Here is a 22742-nt window from a genome sequence, read left to right as displayed (position 1 = left end):
CTCTATTTAGTTATTATTCATATACAAATTGTACCAAAGAAATTTTTTTAAATGGTCAATTATAGCTTCCTTGAGTCAACAACATTATTGAAAATTTTCTATGCCTAAATGTAAAGCATGTTGAAAAGTATTGTAATAATTTAAATCAGACTAAAAATAGAATGATAATCCATAATTTTTCACCGCTTCCTTAAATTTATTTGTCCACAGATGATGGTTTCAGTTTCTTGAATTTTTGTGAAAATATTTCAATAAAAATTCGAAGGACTTTGCTGGATTCTAAATGTATAGTGGCAGTTTAAGCTGATACACAGTTTGTAATATTTCAAAATGAATAAACCTTGATCTTATAGTATAAAATAAATGTGTAAGTTTGATACATAGATATTTATCAGTATCAACTTAAACGATATGGTTGTCACATATTGTGATGTGGTGGTGTTATTTTAACAAAAAACATGTTTTGATTGGCCCATAGGTGACGGACTCTGAAACTGATTGGTGGATTTCGGATCAAGAGGACGAATTGTTGAAACTATTGAGCGACAGCAAGGAAAACGTTAATTCTGACTTGCAATCAGATATTGTTCAGTGTTTAATCACAGCTTCTTCTTGAGTTATTTTTATTCTGGTTTATTTCTTGTAACAAAAAATACTATAGTATTTGTGTAATGCTTCCCTTGAAATAATAGAAAGAAATTAGTCAGAATACCACACAATTATATACAATATATTGGGACATTTTAATTTGATGAATCAAAACATTTGTCACCAAGTAAAATTTGATATTCTTAAATATTTTTGTTTTGATTTTATTAAGTCTTTAGAAACTATAATAATGTGTAATTGAATGAAACGTTGATATGTTTACTCATTTTTTAATGTAAATCATATGTCAATATTTTTTTCATAGTTCTGTCAATTTGTGAATGTTATTGTAAATAATATTACAATATTAAATATCAGTTAGTTAAGGCTACAAACTTTAAGACATATGTGTAGTCACATGAAATTAGTGTTGTTAAAATTCAAAAATATAAGGACGGTTTGACAGAAAAGTGAAGCTTCAAGGAAAAAATTACTATGAAAAAATAATCTTCATATTTACTTCTGTCCTCATATATTGAGTTTAGAGAGTTTGGAATTTTTCCAAAAAATAATCATTCGGAAATTAGGTAAATGTGTTCTGTCATTACTTCTATATTTTTGTCTGAAATATGGAGGATTTGACAGTTCGGATAATTTTTCTGCAACAGAAGAGAACGAAAGGATAGGCAAAATTATATTTTGGTAATGCCAAAATGCAGTAAAAATGGTTTTTGTTTTCATGGGACGTTTCCCGGATGAAGTCTATTACATTTCTTTGAAATTTTAATAGCTCTTTTATGTGTAACTTTTCAAATAAAACATTGCATATCTATTCTGTTGTAATATTTAACGACCATTAAGTACAAGGCCACATATTTTATTAAGCATTTTTGTTGATACAGTGAATAACTAGATATCAGTAAGTCCTCGAGGTACTCTAAGGTCTGCGAGATCGGCATGCTGAGAAATAATGAACTTACATCAAAGGAGATTAAAATTTCCCCATCTTCAATTTCTTTAGTTTTCAATTTGTCGATAAATTCTAACGATTTCTTCGCTATTTGCGGTTTTAAAGCAGTCATCTTGCTTAGAGTTTACGAAGTCCGAATTTATGAAATAGTTAAAAATTTTTGTAACTAAAGAAAAAAAATGTCTTTCTAAATTATTTTAGTCACAAAATCATGCCTTAACTTTTTAACAAATTTTAACTAACTTTTTGGATAAAATCGCAGATCACAGCAGCTCGACTCTTCGATTAAAGCGCGTTAATGAAAATCTGTTATAACAAACAATTTTGTCTCCGTAATTTTCCGATACTGCAGGGTTAGTGATTTCCCGATTGCCGGCTAATTGACTTAACTATGTGCTGTTTCCGCAATGCATCGTTGTCGACTTTTGCGTTAATTATACAATACATTTCAGAAAACGCAAATAGAGCAAATAATTATATAAATAACATCTCAAGATTTTTCCTGGGATTAAGAGGCTTAATCTCGGGATTTTCGAGGCAGTTTTTTTTACCCGAGATTCCGATATCTCGGTACTGTGTGATCCCGGGATTGCAATCCCTAATTAAAACCCAAAATTCTTTTTTCTCCATATTTACTCAACAATGGAAAGTTTTCCTTATAACTAGGAATATAATCACTGTAGCGAAAGTGTTGTTAATATCTAAAAAGGGACTTTTCCGTCAAACCATCAATCAAAGATATTTTTACAAATACGATGTATTCTGACTGATACCCTTTTAAAATTTTGTCAAAATGTTTACATATAGGTATGTTTTCTTACTTTTATATTTTGCTATACCTATTACACAACAAAATTATCTATTTTCTTTATTGTTTATTAATAAACGGTGTGAATCAAAAATATTTTTGTTTCAAATCAAGAATTTTTCCTCTGTTATTCTTCGGTACGTATTTTATGTTTGATCTGTTTTTTTGCATAGTCTCTTCTGGTCAAGAGCGGATCAATGCTGGGAAAATATATTGTTAAAAAATAAATAAATATATCCGCTCTTGTTTTTGGCGCTACCTAATTTCCTATCACGGCTATACCCGAATCATTAACAACTTTCAACCTTTCAGCTTCAAGATTTTTGTGTATGGCTAAAAGCATGTTTGTCTTTATTTAGATTATATGCACTGAATTTATAGTATTTGTTTATTTACAGGTTATGGTTACAAATGTCACATCTCTACTGAAAACCGTTAAAGCTGTAGAAGATGAACACACAAGAGGAACTAGAGCATTAGAATCTACTGTTGAAGCAATTGGCCAAGAAATGAAGGTAGATATTTACAACATTCACTCGGTACGCTTTATTGACTTTGTTACTTTCTCCTACTTAAACGCCAATCAATATTTCTTGTTAGTATAACAATTTAATATGAATATTAAATACAATACATGGTAATAGATTAAATGGATCATGTAATTAGTATATTTCTAATACATACATTCATCAAATTACAACCCCATATAATCATGTTGCTAAATAACACAGCTTAAGTTCATGAATTGTTCAATACATATATAGTGTTATAATTAGTACAATGTACTAAAACTCTGATCTCGCATCAGAGCTATTCAGGGACCTAATCTCATCAGTTATTTCCGAAGGCGACAGTACTCTGTTAAGAAGCTACTGAGAAGCTTGTTTTGTTTTACATCCAAATACTTCTGACTATAGAGGCACCTTTTTACGAAATTATTAAAAGACCACACAGCACAGAAACACTTGGGACCAATAAAAGTCGTTCAGACTTCCTTCTTTGTGAGTTTAGTCTCTTTACTTGCCTGGCCAGGACTCTAGACTAAAGAAACGGTTACTCTTGCCTAGTCCATTTGAATTAACTAAATTGGATATCTTTCCTTCAATGAATTTTCATTCCATGTTTATTACCACGTATTTTTTTTTAATTTTGCCTTTTACACATTGGGAATCAACCGTTAATGAGTATTTGGTATTATCTTCAAATCCCCTGTATCACTTTAAGTAGAGGTTTTTTTCCATTTAACAGTATTTCGTTTGAAATTTTGGAAAGTGAATTATTTTCCCAAATACTCTCCTTACTTAGCACCATGATATAAAGTTCTTTTCAATGCTTATATGTATTTTCACCACTATATGCTAATTTTTGTTTAAAACTGTCTCTTATATGTTTTGATCTGCATTTGTTTGGATTTCAGGCGCTGTATTCTAGTAGTGATGGCTGCAAACAAGGAGTAACAGCAGAAGATTTAATTCGCTGCACAAAATTTTTAACCAATGCAACAGCAAAATGTGCTTCAGCGGGTATCAGTAATAAACAAGATGACATCATCGCGGCTGCTAATCTATCGAGAAAAGCTATTTCTGATATGTTAATAATTTGCAAAAGTGCTGCTTACAATTTAGCCGAAACACAAGAATTGAGAATCGAAACATTGAATGCGGGACATGATTGTGCAAAACAATTCAGAGAATTGTTGTTACTAATTTTACAAGGCAATGGATCGGCTGATGTTAAACAAACTCTTCCATTAGTATCTAGAAAAATTGCACAAAGTGTTACTGAACTACTGAGCGTTGCAAAAAGGCTTAAAGGGTCTGATTGGGTTGATCCTGATGATCCTACAGTTATTGCTGAAAATGAATTACTGGGTGCTGCTGCTTCTATTGACGCTGCAGCTAAGAAGTTGGCAAGCCTAAGACCTCGTCAAAATATTAAGGTAAGACATTTATTTAAAAAACTCAATAAACTATTTGTGATAAAATGTTACAAGTAATTATTAGGTTTTTTAATTATATTATATATAGCAGTTTTTAAAAATGAATAAAAAAATTCTATAATAAATTCTTACTTTAAAAAAATACAGATTAAGGTGAAAAACGATATTGTATAAAACCTTATTGTAAAAGCTGAAATCACTCGAAATTTTAAACTTGTTATAAACCGTTGACAGTATAATAATATCATAAATTCGTACTATTATCTTTGCTAGGATCACCAGGAATCGTTTCACGAATTTGGAATCAATTTTTTCTGACCACAATAAAGTAGAAACGGTGGAGGTCTTCCATCACGTGACTAATAATAACGTGACAAATAAAAAAATACAAAAGTTATAATGTTGTTAACAGTAGTGAATACAAGGAATTTACAATCAGGATGACTGACTAAATCATAGATTGAGTCACGTGATGGAAGAGCTCCGCCATTTCTACTTTACACTAGTTGAATAATTTATTTGTTTTCCTCAAGGTTATCAGATTAGTGATTTCCTTATAGAGATATGGCCTGAGAAACTGAGTGTACTATATTGGCTCATCACATATTAAATATTCAATCCCGTAACATGACTTTGAACTCATAGAAAAATTTAAAACATACATGACTCAACAAATAAATAGAGAATATGCATGTAATTCAAATTCACTTTTATTGTTTTATAATTTATTCTCGGAGACATTAAAGTAGAAATATTATTTTCCCCTTCAATTCTTTCCCAATTGTCTAAAATGATCATTAGAAAGAAAGAAATTTGATAGACACATTATCATTGGTTGTGGTCAAAATGGGTGTAAATTCATAAGTATAGTCTAGATAGAAAAATAAAAGATGCATAATAAGAAACCCACCTATATTTTTATAGAATATATATTATTTAACGAGTTATTGCAATGTATAAAGTGAATTAAAAATATAAAAAAATACATGGATATTTCCTATTCTAATTGAGAATATGCTTTTATAGTTGAATCACTGAAATTGATTACAATTAGAAAAAACACACTTTTATTGTTAATAAAAGTTAAAAATAATTCTTCGTGTGAATGTTATTGTTCTAAAAGGGTTGCTTTATATGCCATTTTCCTTTCAGAACTAATTCATTTCAGAATAAAACTATATTGGTAGCTAGGAAATAAGTTTGCTATAGATTCCACATTGATATTTCTTTATTCCACAAAATAATTTCCAATGTGGTATTTTATGATAAAAGTGAAATTAATACATATTTTATCGATGGTTTTGTGAGTAGTTAGTAACCCCATGATTTATAAGCCATCTTCAGGTAACCAGCTTCCACTATAGTGGTTCTTCAAGCAAGAAAATGTAATAAGAGTTTGCGTATCGCTATAAGATATGTTTGATATTCTTGGTTGTTATTTAGAAGCACCCAGGAGTCAAACATATTATTATAGAGATACACTCAGCAGCTGCTACCGACAAACATTATAGAAATTGAAAAATTGCAGAATCAAAAAGTATACTGTTAGAGAGGGTATCACAGTTTTAATACTGTAGAACCAGCCTCAGCATTAATAACCTAATATTGATTCTTTAAGGTTATATTTTCTCCATATTTTTCTATGGAATGGAGTCTTCGCCAATAACCGAAGTAGACAAGGATTCAGCTTTAAATTGTGATTTTACAGGACATTATCGAGGATCTTTTGGACAAACAAAATGACTGTACTAGAACGAACAAAGAATGAGTAATTCAAATTATCAAGACAAGAAGACTAGAAACCTTGAACTTCTTATTAAAAATGATAGGAAATTCCATTTTTTTCAAAGATCAATTTTTCAAGGAAAAGTATATGGTAACAGAAGACCTGGACAATGAAGAGATCGTGACATAACAACTTCAGGACATGACTTTAAAACTACCTTCGAACTATTCAAAAGGGCCGAGAAAAAAGTGATGACATTCAAAACAATCGCCAATATTAGGAATAATAGTTATCCCAAGAAGAAGAATAATAACTATCAGTTAAATAATTTGCAATATCAAATAGTTAAAACATACTTGTTTGAAGATGTTTTTATATTTTTTATAAGTAATATGGAAAAAATTAGGTATTAAATAAATATGCTTGAGTCAGTATTTTTTTAATTTAATTATTTTATCTTTAGACACAAGACTTGGACGAATCAATGAACTTTGATGAAATGATTCTTGAAGCCGCCAAATCAATCACAGCTGCAACTTCAGCTCTAATTAAAGCAGCCAGTGCAGCACAACGTGAATTAATTGATGCGGGTAAAATGTCCGGTACTCCAGTTTCGTCATCTGATGATGGTCAGTGGTCAGAAGGACTGATCTCGGCGGCAAGGTTAGTTGCTGCTGCCACACACAGTCTCGTCGAAAGTGCGAACGCATTGGTTCAAGGTAAGTGATTCACAAAAAACTATTAGATATTTGATAATGTGTTAATTGCAGGGTATCCATAGCACACGCTTAATATGCACACCTCTAAGGATTTGACTGTTATTATACGTTAAAATGAATTAGTTGCATAATGTTTTTATATAACTAATTCAATAAAAATCTTTTTCTATATGTTTTTGGCGATAATTATAAGGTCCACTTAAACACTATATTGTGTTTAGTATTTTACCACACTGGGGTTGAATTAATATTTCTGTAATCAAGATTTATAACTATATACTTAACGTTTACGTTTTTCCAAATTCTATCAATTTCTATCCCTCCTGTCATCTGCTACGTTCATAGTAATTTTGATTCAATCTCAAATAATCTCGTAAATTCTTCAAAAACCAACGAATCAGTCTTAAACAATTCCAGAATATTCGATAACTGTATCATTATATAGGTAAGGCCGAATCATTGGAAAAAAAGAGTAATAACCTAACCAATTGAAAACGTTTGTTTTATGGAATTAAAATTTTGGCTTTAATGATATAGACTGACGTAAACTGGTTATCAAAAGACGTGTTAAACAATGATATAATTAATGTGTAGTAGTAGTGCTTTTAGTATAGTATATTTCAGAAATCCCAACTTTGTTAATTGAGTGAAGTTAAATATTTATTATGATTCGTAATTTTTTGTGAACGTATATGGAAAGAGAAGTAGGATTATCATGATTTTTATGATCCAATCAATTGAAGAGAAGAAAATATTACTCAAAAATATATCTTAACAATTATTCATTTGATAAAGTATTAAAAATATTAATATTTTCAGAAAAGTTCACCTAGTATTGTCCAAATAAATTCTGGTAATATTCAGAATGAGATAAACAATTTAATAAAACAATACAAGAATCAATTCAGAGATTATATTTTATCCAAGACAAATATTTTTAGTAGAAATGGAAGTTTGAAACAAATAGTAAAAACGTTTTAATTTCAGGAATGGGTAGTGAAGATAAATTGATAGCTGCTGCAAAACAAGTAGCAAGTTCTACAGCCCAGTTATTAGTAGCTTGTAAAGTAAAAGCAGAAGGTGATACAGAAGCCACTAGGAGACTTCATACTGCTGGAAATGCAGTTATAAGATCCACAGATAATTTAGTAAGAGCTGCACAACAAGCCAAGAGCGTAGAAGAAGAAAGATATTTAGTTCTGAACAAGAAAATGGTTGGTGGTATTGCCCAGGAAATTAATGCAAGGTAAAACGAAGTTTCTTTTCATAAACAATTATTTATACTGGTATTTAAAATTGTGATTGTGATCAAACTGTTCTCTTAATTTAATCAGATAAATATTTGTTTATGCCATCTTTGTCAAAGAACTAAGTTGTAACATTCCATTATGTATTTTACTAACACAAAGGATTGATATAAAAATTAACACAATTAGAACTAATGTATTTCTTGATAAATATTGTTTGTTATTATTCATACATGTTGTCTCACACAGAAGTCTCACTAAGTACTCCTTATCATACACATACCCATCCAATATATAATCAAAGTACTAACAGTACAAAAATCAGTACATTAACAAAATAAGTATTTCTATTAGTTATTCTGCTGGAATGGAAGTTCTTTGGCAAGTTTTGTTGATTTCTCACTCCTATCTCAATTTAGGTTCATTGGGACATTGCCGTTTAGTCTTCTAATGTGTTATTGGCAGTAAGGGATTCGTTTATAACTATAACGTAAAAAAATGAAAAACATTTTTAGTATCCATTTTTTTATTTAATATTTAAAATTTTTATAAATGTAAAAAAAATCAGAATTTCAATAAATTAGGCTGGTTAAGTAGGAGCTACAAAAAAATAGTGCACCCTAGTTGACATAATCTCTAAACATGTCTCTATGGCATGACCTTAGCTAAAAAAAATTCACAAAATAGTGTCGTCTTGAAATATCAGTTTTTCCTCTTTTTTTTTGATCTTTCCGAAGACGCGAGATATATAAAAAAGATTTCCGCCAGATTTCAAAGGAATCGGTCGGGTAGAACTTGAGATACCATGCCAATCTCTTCAACAAAATAAATAGTTGAGAGAAAAACGCTTTTAAAGTTTGAGAAACAATTCCAGTAGAATAACTCGTTCCACTCGGCCGGCTTAGACAATATTTCATAAAATCTACTGTATCTCCAGAAATAATGCGAATTATTAAAAATCCGTTTATGGACATTTTGTCTAAGCTTTGAAAATATGCAAAAAATCGATATTTTCAAATTCCTAGACCAAAATACCCCCTTAAGGAGATAAGGTATTGGCTTTGACAGGTTCCTTGTCCAAAGCTTTATTTTGGTTTGTCAATTATGGCGAGATATTCTAAATTTAGAATTCAATGCCCAAGTACTTCCCACAGCATCTAAATTCGTCAGTTTCTGCTAGATTTAATATCATCAGGTCCTTTCTGAATAAAGCCAGCGAGGACGTGTATCTTGATTTTATTATATATTTTAATACATTTTGGATCTAGAGGTATCAAATTTCCGAAAAAACTTTTCATTGTAATCTAGCACCTGAATGCATCGCCAGGGTGCTTTCAATTCCTTATTTCAAAACTTTTTTTTATAAAATCACTACAAAACGACTTCGAGATAATTAAAGACCTCATTTCAAGTAAGTGTATTGGCCTCTTTCTTTCCTTTGATGCCTGTGTAATCAGAACATAGACTAAATATATTCTATTATTCCTCTTTATTTCATGAAGCTTTCTTAGGATCTCCCATATCAGCTTTGAGTTTTGATATGTAAGCTCAGTAATTTAGTAATTACTTAAGTATAAGCTAAGAATACAAAGTATCAACAATTGTTTGAGAAAATCTTAGTTTGCTGTAATGATTACATTCTCATGCTGAAAATTTTGTTTTCCAATTACTTTCAATCAATTATATTAAATCTTTATATCTATTTGTTGTTGTTGATTAATTAGAATATTTATATTAGTGCAAAAGTTCTGATTGAAACATTTGTTATTTGTAAATAATTTTCAGATCAGAAGTACTGAAAAAGGAAAGAGAACTCGAGGAGGCTCGTAATAAACTTAGCGCCATTCGGCAAGCGAAGTATAAACTTAAAGGGTACGATACCTCTGGCGATGATACTGATGGTTACATTAGTTCCGCACCTGAAATGGATTCTTCTATGCGGTAAGTAGAAAGTTCTGTGTGAGTAGTGCTATAAACTATATATTAATTGTTGTGTTTTCTATGTTGAAGTATTGGTTTAAATCAATCTGTGACCATCATATGTTTTCATCTGTAATTTACGCTAACTTGTTTGAAACCGTGTTAGCATTACTCTATAATATAAATTTTTTGAATCATCATACTTTTGTTGTTCCAAATATGTTTATTTACACAATAAAGGAGTAAAGAATAAACTTAAGTAGCATATATTTGACATCTCTGAGAAGAAAATAGTTCAAAAATGAAAAAATACAATGTTTTTTTGGTTGTAATTATTTTGAAAAAATATTGAGGAAAAGGCTGTTTAAATCAATCAACTTAAAATAAAAGTTGATGTGGAAGCGATGAAGACAATCGAGTAACATTGAGACGATTTTATAAAAGTTTAGATTTTTGGAAAAAAATCAGTTTATTTTCCAATGTAGTCTCCTTTGAGCTCTATATACTTTCCAAAAGTTAATTTTTTTATTCTTTTAAGAAGCAGGAAACTTGAACTAATTAACCCTCCCCCATATACACATTCATCAGCAAAAAATCGATCCACTTACAAAATTGATAAAGCTTATTTCTTTATAATGAATGAATTTATCATTTTGAAATTAATTTCATTATTTTTTTATTAAATGAAATCTAGTAATAAGTTTTGAATTGCAAAGAAAATGGATGCGTGTTTATATAGAGTGACACAAGTGTCTTTTTCTTACTATTTCACTTTGTAATCATATATTAGGTTATCAAAACACATCACAATTTTTGAAAAATATACAAGCGATTAATAAAATAGGTACATTTATCTTTTTTCATATGGTAATAACAGTAATTCCACGAATTTCACTAGTATTGGGTTATTGAAATACTGCCAGTTATTTTTTCTAAAAATTGTCAATAAAATTTTTGAATGTGTTTCTTGACGAAGGGGAGTTTCAAATATGCATTTTTCTGTAACCGTCGCAGCGAAAGTATTGTTTGGGATGGGTGGTCACAAGACCAAAGTGCTCAGAATTTCAAGATGTGGGGTTCAAAAAGCAATAAAATATTTTATTGTATCAACAAGAAAAAACATTATATCAAAAATAACCTCCTAGTAATTAAGATAATCGCTTAGTTACTCTAAATGTTTTGAAGAAAAGTTACTTTTGTACAAATGATTAATTGATTTGACTGTAATGACTGTAATGCAAGTATAAGGTTATAGATTCTATTGGAACACATACCAGAGACCTGCAACTGGTCTATAGTCAGTGATATACCAAATTTGCTAAATAATAGTGTGGGCTGGCATAAGTTTTGAAGCGCCGACGTTGTAATGTACAGGATAGTAGACCCATGTATTTCTTTTTGTACAGATCATTGGAGACAATGTCCCAAAAATCCCAGCATTAAGTTAATTTACTCTTACCCCAGATATAAACTCAGTTGAGCATATTTGTGATACAACGAGAAACATTTTCAAAATTTAACACTTGTAAACACATATTAGCTTTTCATGTTTTTCACATTGTCGGGTCATTTTCATTGTATTCTGTTAAATTTGAAAAGTTATTATTATTACCATTGAAGAAATGTAACTATTTACTTAAATTCTTGTATCTAGAAAAATTAATCTTATAATAAATAAGAAATTGTGAGAAACCATAACAAAATATAAAGAATACAAGGAGGAACACTCTACTTCAAATGTGATTTTAGAGTTAAAGTAAAAAATTACACTATTTGTACAAAATTGAAAACACTATATTTCTTGAGAATTTACCTTATAAAAATAATTAATCAATTTTTTGAGTTGACCATAATTTAGCTGGTTAGTGTAGGTAAATGGATAACACAAAGTATTGAGAGAGGTAAATTTTTATATTATACAGACGTTGAATTATCCTTTGACAGATTACCCATCTAAGATTGAATCTTCTCAGAAATCACAAATGTTGCAATTAATCTTGAAAAAAGTAATTTTATTTCAATATAAACATAAATTATAACTTTGAATTAAAAAACATATTTACGCATATACTGTTAATGATTACTATTCTTGATAACTTTATAATTAAACATTGTAGAATTATTGAGTAAGGATATACTTTTTCAACTAATACTCACATCTTTTCATATTTTATAAGCACAAAATATTGACATCTTTTGTAATAGTAAAGTAGATAAGGAAAACGCTATTAGTTTGGTTAGTTTGATTTCTTAAGTATTGTTCTTTGTTTCACTTCTTAACTAACATTTGTGCTTGTTTTTTGCATGTACAGAGTGAAGGTTGTTGTTACTAAAGAAACTAACTGGCATTAAAAAGGTGAGTTATATTAGTTATGCTTTAGATTTAAACTTGATTTTGGTTTGAGAAAAGAGTGAGTTCTCATTGTAAAAGGTAATTTACCGTAAAAAAATATTCTACTACAGTTCGGATAATTTTTTGCATGGAGCATAGTCGTAATGGAATAAAGCCGTATTTTTGTTTCTGAGGTATAATGTAAAACCCAAGATTCATGTTCTGTAGTATATGAGCAACAAAATTCACTTGGATAGAGTTAAGATATCTAAAAATGAATTTGTCGTAATGGAATAAAGCCGTATTTTTGGTTCTGAGGTATAATGTAAAACCCAAGATTCATGTTCTGTAGTATATGAGCAGTAAAATTCACTTGGATGGAGTTAAGATATATAAAAATGAATTTGAATTTTTAATGCGAATCAACGTTTTATCAGCATTAAGCAATTGCGGAGCTTACCCTACAGATAGCTTTTACATATGTAAACTTCCATGCAAAATATTATATAATAGCTATCTCACAACAATATCTACAAAAACACTTATACAACTCAATGGTTCCTTTAAGAATATCATGTCAAATCTATGCCAAAACGAGAAGCTTACTTAGCGCGCAGACCTTATAAACACATTAGCTTAGCTTCGAAGCTTATAACAGGTACAGACTATTTAGAAACGGGACTAACTTACTAGTTAGACAGATAAAAAGCGATTATTGAGAACAACAGCGGAAAGAAATAACTGAGCTCTGCGAATCGAGTCAAATATCGCAGGATACATAGATAGACTACCAAACTATTAAAGGAAAAGTTAATACTAAAATAACTAACATATTGCACATAAGGAATAATGTGGAGGTCACCATTCAAGAGGTTAACCCACCCCAAAGACCTTAAAAAACAAAAAATCGCCCGGACAGGATGGACTCCATAATGAAGTAATAAAGTATGGGGGCTAACATCTCAAATAAAAACTTATAAAACTTACCCACAGAATACTGCTACACTGTAAAATACCAGACAGATGGTAAACCAGTTCAATTATACTCATGTTGAATTGAAACAAGGAGATAATCAAGAGCCAGCTGACTACAAGGGAATATCTGAGGGATACAATAATGAAACTCATTACAAAAATTATCACCAACAAAATTAACTTGGAGCACAGCATCAGAAGACGAGTGGCAAGGATGTGATAAGGAAGATTCAGCGTAGATGCAATATTTATCCTATGACAACTGGTTGAAGAATCAATGCAATATAATAAACCAGCATTCTTATGCTTCATTGACCTTACAAAAGCATTTGACTATATTAAACTGGATGATATTCACCTATTGTACAATATAATCCAGATCATTGAAAACATATACTCAGACAATAAATTTCAGGCTCGCATTTATAATAAGCAAATAAAACCTATACTAATAGACAAGGTGACTTGCCTTGTCCCATGTTATTCAATGTAGGCTAGGCAATGGTTGACAGAAATCTAAATCCTGTGCTATGCCTATGACGCTATGATATGGGTTAAACATGGAGATGATCTTCAAAGATTATTAAACACTTTTAATCTCACAGGAAAACAGTACCTACATGACAATTTCGATTGATAAAAACCTTATGCATGACAACATCAAAAGAGCCCGTTAAATGCAAATATCTTGGAATTGACATAACCCATTATAGAGACGGAGAAGAAAAGATAAGCGGACGAGTAGCTAGAGCAATAAACTCACGAGATGTCTTCAGAACGTAGTATGGCGAAAACACTTGAGACAAGAAACAAAGGCACGAATTTAGAAAGCGACAATGGGACAATCAGAAACAAGACTAGAAATATCAAAAACGAAACAACTCTTACAGACCACAGAAATGAATATTCTCAGACGGATCTCGGGAAAACCACTACTAGACCGAGAAAAAAGTGAAAACGATCAGACGATTAAGTAACTTAGATTGATGAATGAGTATTACAGCATAAGAAGCAATGGAACCAATATATAAGTCGAATGGCAGACGCTAGACTGATAAAACTAGTAAGGGGTAAATCTCTAACTAAAACACGAAGTAGAGGTCCACCATTGAAGAGGGGAAATGACAACCTAGAGCCAGAATAAGGAACAAACGATAGACCTATTATGGAAGAAATGAGAATAAGAAGCTATCTCACGTACTTTTGTTTGACGACCGCTAAATAAAATACAGACTAGTTCCAGAGGATACTTACAATATTTACGTAACTTTTCAATTAGTTTTTCCTCGTAAGAAACAATATCAACACTCGATATTCTTTTTTCTACCAAATGACAGAAACAGCTTTCTTTATATCAATATTAAAAGTAATATATTTGTTAGTTTTATCTAAAATGTTTAACAGACAACATCAGAAACATGGGAAAACTAACAATATAATAGCTCTAGCAGAAGTTTAACAACCTATGAAAAGTCACTCTTCCATCAAAACAAATACGAAATTTAAATGATGCAGTGGTATTGTTTGTATCGCGTACAAAACGTAATTAATAATAAAAACTTAAAGAATATGAGCCCGAATTCAAATAATACAGGATAACTGCACCATTTATGCTAAAATTGGTTTATTATTTCGCTACTTTACTATAAGCTAATATATTTCAATACATTTCTACGGGTTCTTCACAGCTTATGTTTCGCATATCCAAAAATATGCTTTTTTAGGTAGACTGCTTAAAAACTGGTGCAAACTCGACATTTTTCATTTTTCGAGAAATTGTTGAGCAAAGGGATAAATAGTAATTCATTTCCATATTCAAAAAATCTAAAGAAACGTTTTCAAGTTTGAAACAAGCTAAGTTTGTCATGGTTCTCTGAAAAAAAACTAGGATTTAAATAAAAATTACTGATAAATTAGTTAGAAGATTGATCTCAAAAATCTGCAACTTGTTCTTAGTCTATTTGAACTTATCTATTTTAAAAATTTTTTTTTGATAAGTAAATCTTTAGTTGGAATTTCTGGAACCGTTGGTGATATTAATTTCGAACACACTGTTTATATTACCACTACACTAACAATAACACTGTCTGAAGTGCGTTTCAATAACTAAGTTATTGTCTTCAAATAACTTCTAGTATTTTTAATGCGTCTTGTAAGAAAGATTATGCGATTATTCGCCAAAAGAGGCAAGTTATGAAACAACTGATAAACTATGGGGACCAAATCCGAAAAATATGGCAAATTCTGTACCAAGTATGTTAATGCAATTTCAGACCTGTGACTACGCCTTATCCTGATACAAGGGAACTCCTGTACACAACTTCCCCCGTCGTTTCACTGCTATCGCCTCAAGTAATTTTGGTACAAACTTGGCATAATAAGCACTTGAAGGTAAACAGTTTACCTTCAGTCTCTGAAAACGATAACTTTGTCATCGAAACGCGCATCAGACAGTGTAATTGTGAGTGTTAGTGTAGTAGTAATGTAAACATGGTGTTCAGTAAGTAAATCATTTAGTAATTAACGTTTATATCAAATGAGACGTGTCATATTTGACTGTGAGTAGAGCAGATGATTGGAAGTTTTTTCATGAAACTAATTTATATAATAAATTATTTATTATTTACCATTGATAATAAAATGTTGATATATTACATAGGAAGGTGAATAAAAGGTTTGTGTTAAGTCGATTGATCAATTCTTCCATAATAATGTGTTTTTGAATTTTGCTATACCAATTTTATACCTTTTATGACATGACACGAAATTTTTATATAAGGAGTCCTTTCATTTAAATTCATTAATTACACCTCTGACCCATTTTCAATATAGTCTCCATTTTTCCTATCAATGTTCTAGTATTTCTAATATGCCTTGAAAGAAAAATTGTTCAACCTCTGCAAACCACTGATGTACTGCAAACATGATTTCATTATCCAAATAAAATCGTTTACACGTGAAAGTGTTATTTAAATTTTAGCAACAGTAACAATAATCCTTGGTGGTCAAATCTGGAGAATAAGGCGGCTCCTCAACCAACACGAAGCTCACTTTCTTCAGTGTTTTTCTAAATTGGCATGAGTAGGGGTGGACAAAATAATCGATTAATTATTTAATCGATTAATATTTTTAATAAATATCGATTAATCGGAAAATATAAAAATATCGATAAGATAATCTTGAGGTCGTTTCGCGGCTATGGCATACACACTATTTTTCGTACAATCGTTAAAATAATCAAATAATATAATAATCAATTCAACGATTAAAAATTTTTTTTCTGAATAATTATTTCAATATAATTCAATATCAGAATCTTACTTCCAAATATCTTCTGTAGGTTCATTATTTGGTTTGTTTTTATTGGGAATCAAACCATAATGTCTTCTGTATACTCCTAATGGTATACTCGCTCTTTATCTTGTTTTTTGTAGGAATCAAACCACAATCGTTCTTCTGAAGCTTTATTTCCGATTTTCGAATTATCGAAAATTGATTATTTTCGATTAACGATTATTTCCAATTTATCGATTATTTTGGATTGATCGATTATTTTCGATCAATCGAAAATCGAAAATAATCGATTATTTTATATAATTGATTATATTTTTTGATAATTGCCCAGCCCTAATCATGAGCACCTGTAATTTTGCAAGAAATCTAAAATTATGCCTATTATTGGAATCCTAAAATACAGTTATCATAACGTTCCTTGCTAAAACATTACTCTGATCTCTAAATTATAGTTATGGATCCATTGATGGCTCATCTAATGTTATTAATCTTACAAGTAAATGTTCTCTTTCTGGTCCATACTGCGTTAAAAGACGATAATTTTCTGTTCATATATTATGTACCACATAGTATGAGGAACCACTATCTTAAAAAATTTGTCTGTCGCACGTCTATTTTGCAACATGAGATCCAGTATTTAATGACTTCTCGTTGCTCGAAACAGTCAATTTTGTTATGGAGATATATTTCGGGTTTCAACTGTAGACACACTTCAACAGAGTTGTCAGTTTTTATACATTTAATGTGTGCGGTAGCGTTGGTGAGTGTTCCACCTACATATTCATCTGTTCGTAACTGTGAACATTTGAACTCATCACCTTTTATTAGTGTGTCAGATGTAACTGCAAATTAAATTTGCTTTGGGACCAATTCTTCTCAACTCAATTATGTAATAACTGCGCGTTATTCGACACGATCCAATTTGATACTGAGATGCGAACTTTTACTCAGGCACACTTCAACAGTTTCAGACTAGAATAGTTGTTTGATTTATAAATGGGTCAGGGGCAGTGCGATCAGATTAGCTCTCGTATTTGATACCAAGCATGGAATGTAAAAAGCTAGTTCAACGATCACAGCTTGCATTAAATTTAAATAGACAGCTATGTTAATCACTTCATTTAAAATAATTTCATCTGCCTTGTCAGTTGCATCAATAGATTCGAGAGGAAGGTTTAGTTAACTTAATCATTTTCTATGCCTTATTATAACAATCTTTTACACTTTCGAATTTAAATGAATTTCTGTTATAACAAAAATTATATTCTAGCGCAAAAATAAATTGAAGGGTTTTTTTTCACATGAAGGCAGGAGTTATCAATATTGCATATAAATAAGTATTTTTCTCTAGAAACCTCAAAAAAATGACCAGGTACGAAAACACGTTTTAAATTGAAATAGATTCAAAACCATAATCTCCAAATATAATGAGAAAAATGTATGTGATGTGTATCATGAACTATTTAGATTTATTTACAAATTAGTAGGTTGTTTTAAACTTTCATTAAAATATCCTCATTAACACATATATTTAAGGTTAATAATACATTTTTTTTTAATTTTAAGGTACCATCAAAGTTACGACTACCAATCTAATCCACATCAAAGATACTATCAAGATAACTATTCACAATTAGAAAGTCCAGAGAAAGTGAACTCGCTCGAACGCAATAAAAACATTCTAAAATCTGAAATAAACGACCTCGACTCAGCAACATATGGATCAACGAACACGTATGGTCAAGATTACAATTCATATAGTCAGAACTCGCCCAAATTTTATCCAAAAGATACTTACACAAGTACTCCTAGTCATTATAAAAGTTACGATCCTCCAAAAGATTCATTTTATCAACCGTTAGATAATAAATATTATTCAGATGGATACTCCAGTTCTGAATATGCAACAAATACGTACAAAACACCAGAAGGGTATAAAATGAATACATATGAGTATAAGAGCTACCAATCTCAGCCTCAACATTCTTATTCATCTAGTAGCGAAAAATATTATACTAGTTCACCCGCAGTTACATCTCCTAGAGACAAAAAGGCGTTTGAAACATTCAAAAATGGAGATTCTCAATATTCTTATTTAACTAATGTTGAATACATAAACGAACCACCCCTTTTTAGAGAAGATGACACGCTAGAACAAAAAATGTTGAAAAAATCAGTGACGCAACAGATTATTGAGAAAAAAACTGTATCCATGACAAAAAGTAGTAAGGAGGAATCTTCGACAAAGAGTTTTAGATTTGAATAGTTTTTGGCTGCCATACAAACCATGCAAGATGTTTCATTAGTACAGTATCAAACAACATACTTTTTTATTATCGTTACAAATAATAATCTCAGATAAAACATTTGATGTGGGTTCAATTTGTATGATTTTATATGATGTATGTTATGAAATATAAAAATTTCACATGCAGTATTTACTAGAATTAAAATATACGATAAATAAAAAATATATCACAAGGCCGGCCTCAATTGGTTGAAATACAAAAAAATCTTTGTTTACTTCTTCCACCTGACCAGTACCTACTTGCAGTATTGTTTAATGGTCGTGGTATGAAAATTAATACTAGTGTTGAATCTATTTAATATTATTTTGCAAAATGGATTGTCTTTGTTCAGGTCTTCAACAAATTTTACTTATACCAAGGTATTTTTTTAATATTCACAGTTCTTTTATTGATTTACTCTTAGTAGATTTATATATGTGCAATTACGGCTTAAGCCACTTAAAGGTGTTATGAAAATAAACTTTAAAAAAAGAATGTGTGAATTTTTAAGCTTTTTAATACAAATAATTTAGCCAAAGTAAACACTAAAATTTCGAATTTCAAAAAATAAAAAAATTAATGCACTTTGGACCTTCTACATATCCACAAGGTTTCTGGTACTTAACCATTCTATTCATATTATTTATTATTTACTGTTTCGGTTTCCTCTTGAATTTGAAATAATTTTTAATCATTACTTCATCATACTTAATCATTAATCAATTACTTGAAATATAAGATATTTCTTATTTGCAAATCCTATGATTTTCATTCAATCTTCGGGTGTGATTTTAATATCGTTTTTTTTTCTTTCAATCTACAAAAGTTGAGTTACAAGATACTAGAAACTCTGTGCAATCCTATATTGGCTAAAATGTTTTTGGTGGTTACATCTTGTTTAAAAAAATATCAGGTAGAAAATAATTGTATGTGGACAGCAGAATGCTTATTCCTCATTCTTTGTACCCATTTATACTGTGTATATCCAAGCAATATTCTATAACTGATGTTTATTCTGAACACCTGTAACTAGATTTGATGCGGGTAATGGAGTTGTTACCGTTAAAGTATATAATGCAGTTATTTCATAGAATAACTAGTTAATCCATGAAATAACTAATCGTGTCTGTATAGTGGGTGATATATTATTAATTTGACTAGTTATTCTATGACATAACTAGGTATCCTATAAATTAACTAATGAGAGATACTTAAAGTGTAAAATAAATAATTTATCTAATTTATGCAGCGTATAAATGGCATTTATGGAAACATATCATAAAATCATATGTTACAACAAGGATTACTAAAATGACACTTGGAATTACAAAGAACATTATTTCTAAAACAAAAACAATTTTTGTTGGTACAAAGCGATATTTCTAAATCCGGTACTTCTTCGATTTTAATTAATTTTTGTTCGCTGAACTGGGATCGGGAATATAATTGTTTTATTCGACCGTTTCTTGTGTCCATGTGGAAAAATCCTTCCATTTTTCCGCTACTTTTCATTTCATCAAACGAAACGTAAACCTTATACTAAAGGATATAGGATATAGATTATTTCACACTTTAACGGGCTGCAGATCGTTATTATATGAAATAACTAGTAAAAGTGTCAAATGAATAATATATTACACACTTTAACAGACACGATCAGTTATTTCATGGAAAAACTAGGTATTCTATAAAATTATGGATTTCATACTTTAACGGTAACAGAGTCAAACGCATAAATAAATTATTGTATCATTTCCTAATGCTTTGCCAAAACCTTCTTTAAACAAGCTTTTCTTCAGCGAACTTCCTTCTGAAGTGTAATTTGATTTTTATACTATGCCAAGGTTGTCGAAAATGTAAATTGAATCTCTCTGTTATTAATCTTGATATTACATTATTTCCCATTTCTTGTGAAGATCAATAAATGAAATTATCCAAATAAAATATAAACACAGAGCTCACCGAACGATCCATTAAGCTCTTCATATTTTAGACCACTGTTGTAAACAACCAGAGTGGATCACACAGGCGGGGTTTTAGCTCCTATATTTGGGGGGAAGGGGGTTGTGTCGATTAAAAATAGAAAATAAAAACTTAGCAGAACTATCTATAGGTAAATTTTCCTGATTAAATACCATCAATCCATATTATTTATATGAATCATTTATTAAATTTTTCGAAATAATAGAAATTTCAATCTTCTTTTTGAGTATTTTGAAAATATGCCTATTACTGCTCCAACACCAATATCTCTATTAATATTTAAAGATCTAGTCCTATAAGGCGTTTTTTTCCATGGATTCTCGCAGCCAATTTTTTAACGAGCGTAAAGTTTAAACGCTTCCTTCGCTCGAAGCGATGCTTACTGGTAAAGTGGCAAGGATACAAAATAAAATGTTAATTGTTGGGAACATGTCTTGTCACATTCTTCTATTGGATTAAGTAGAAAATGGGAAATATGTGTTTCTTGTGTTGCTCCGGCTTTTCTTTACCACTTCGCAATCCAAAATTCATATTCTGAAATGACTGATGGAACTGGAACATTATTAAGAAGTCCATATTATTTTATACACCTTCACTTAAAATTTTGATGTCATTATCTTTGATAGCTTTGATGTTTCCCTAAAATTTTTCCTGAAAGCAAGACAGTTTGGAAGGGTCATGACTGCGCGATATCACATGATATTAGATCACTCTTCTTTATAGAAATATTACAATTATGCGAGAAGTACTACTGATTCATTTCACTTTATTATATAACGTCAATAATGAGATTAGACCAGTATAAGTTTGAATCTTTTGTCTATAGATAGAAATCGAAAGCCTATTATGTAGTTCAGGCCATTATTGTGCTAAATTATAGTGTATCGTTTTCATAAGTATATGGATTTTAAAGAAATATTCATATTGTTTCATATTTCGAGCTTGTTTGTTGAAATTGAAAATTTATTTTTCACTGAGAAATAAAATATTTTAATATTTTTTAAAACGACTCATTCTGAAGATGCCTTCTTCTTCGTCAACGACAAATCGAATACGAAACTGGTATTTTAATTATAAATTTTTTGTATTATTTTATATAAAATACTTCACTCTGAAGCATCTTGTATGTACTGCTGTTATTTGTTTTTAGTGTATATTCTATTTGTTCTTAATTATAAGTGTCCTTACTAAATACGGTGCTAATGTTTTGCTTGTTTCTTTACTTAACCAAAACCAAAATTTAGTTTTTAAGTGCCAATAATAAAATATAAGCTTTAATGAAATGTTTATATTTTTAATTATTAATCTGTACATTACATTTGATATTGTATTTATAAAAACTCAAAAGTGCCTATTCTTCATTGTATTGCTTTTTAATTTGTAATTAAATTTTATATTCTAGTATAAAAATAACGAGACTTAATAGGTGCCTGTTACTTATGAAAGCATGCCTTACATACTTGTATACTTTTTAAATATTTTTGTTTAATTGGATTGTTTTATTGGATAATTAATATTATTATTCTTTAGTAATAGTTGGATGAAATAAAAACGATTTTAACAAAATAAAACGTTTTTCATTTGTAACAATCACTTAATTTCAATATTTATTAAACATTCAATCCACTCTGTTGTCGGTCCTGAAAGAATTTTACAATCAATATATAAACTATTTCTAATTGATAAATTGACTTAAAATTTCGCACACTTGCTAAATTCTAATGACGGTACAAGGATCAAATAAGAAATCTGCAAAACACTTATTGGTCATCAGAGGTAATTAAACCGATATATATCGTTATACCATATATTTTCGCTAAAATTGTTACCTATCAAGATATATTGATTTACGGTTTTTTGGGAACGCATTTCTCAATACTGTGACGCGTCTGCCGATTGATAGAATATAAGACGATAAGAGTGGCAACATATCTCAGACATATGGTATATTTG

At 30.0% G+C, this 22742-nt stretch overlaps 1 protein-coding gene across 3 annotated transcripts in view; it reads left to right on the top strand.

Moving 5' to 3' along the window:
• Positions 1-22471, top strand: part of LOC130442391 (talin-1) — a 106756-nt gene extending 84285 nt beyond the window's left edge. The window contains exons 28-34 of one of the 3 annotated variants that reach the window (XM_056776458.1): positions 2765-2881; positions 3784-4305; positions 6495-6750; positions 7738-7996; positions 9783-9938; positions 12230-12273; positions 18085-18206. In XM_056776458.1, coding sequence (XP_056632436.1) covers positions 2765-2881; positions 3784-4305; positions 6495-6750; positions 7738-7996; positions 9783-9938; positions 12230-12269 — 1350 coding nt within the window. In that variant the 3' untranslated portion in view covers positions 12270-12273; positions 18085-18206. Of the gene's footprint in view, positions 1-478; positions 2566-2764; positions 2882-3783; positions 4306-6494; positions 6751-7737; positions 7997-9782; positions 9939-12229; positions 12274-18084 lie in introns of those variants that run through there. The other 2 variants (XM_056776457.1, XM_056776459.1) reach the window with 2 other exon arrangements.
• Positions 22472-22742: the final 271 nt, after the last annotated feature.

This window comes from Diorhabda sublineata, chromosome 4 (assembly GCF_026230105.1).
Source record: "Diorhabda sublineata isolate icDioSubl1.1 chromosome 4, icDioSubl1.1, whole genome shotgun sequence".
NCBI classification, from domain to species: Eukaryota; Metazoa; Arthropoda; class Insecta; order Coleoptera; family Chrysomelidae; genus Diorhabda; species Diorhabda sublineata.
The sequence above is the reverse complement of the archived record's forward strand: the minus strand, read 5'-3'. Positions and strand labels throughout refer to the sequence as shown.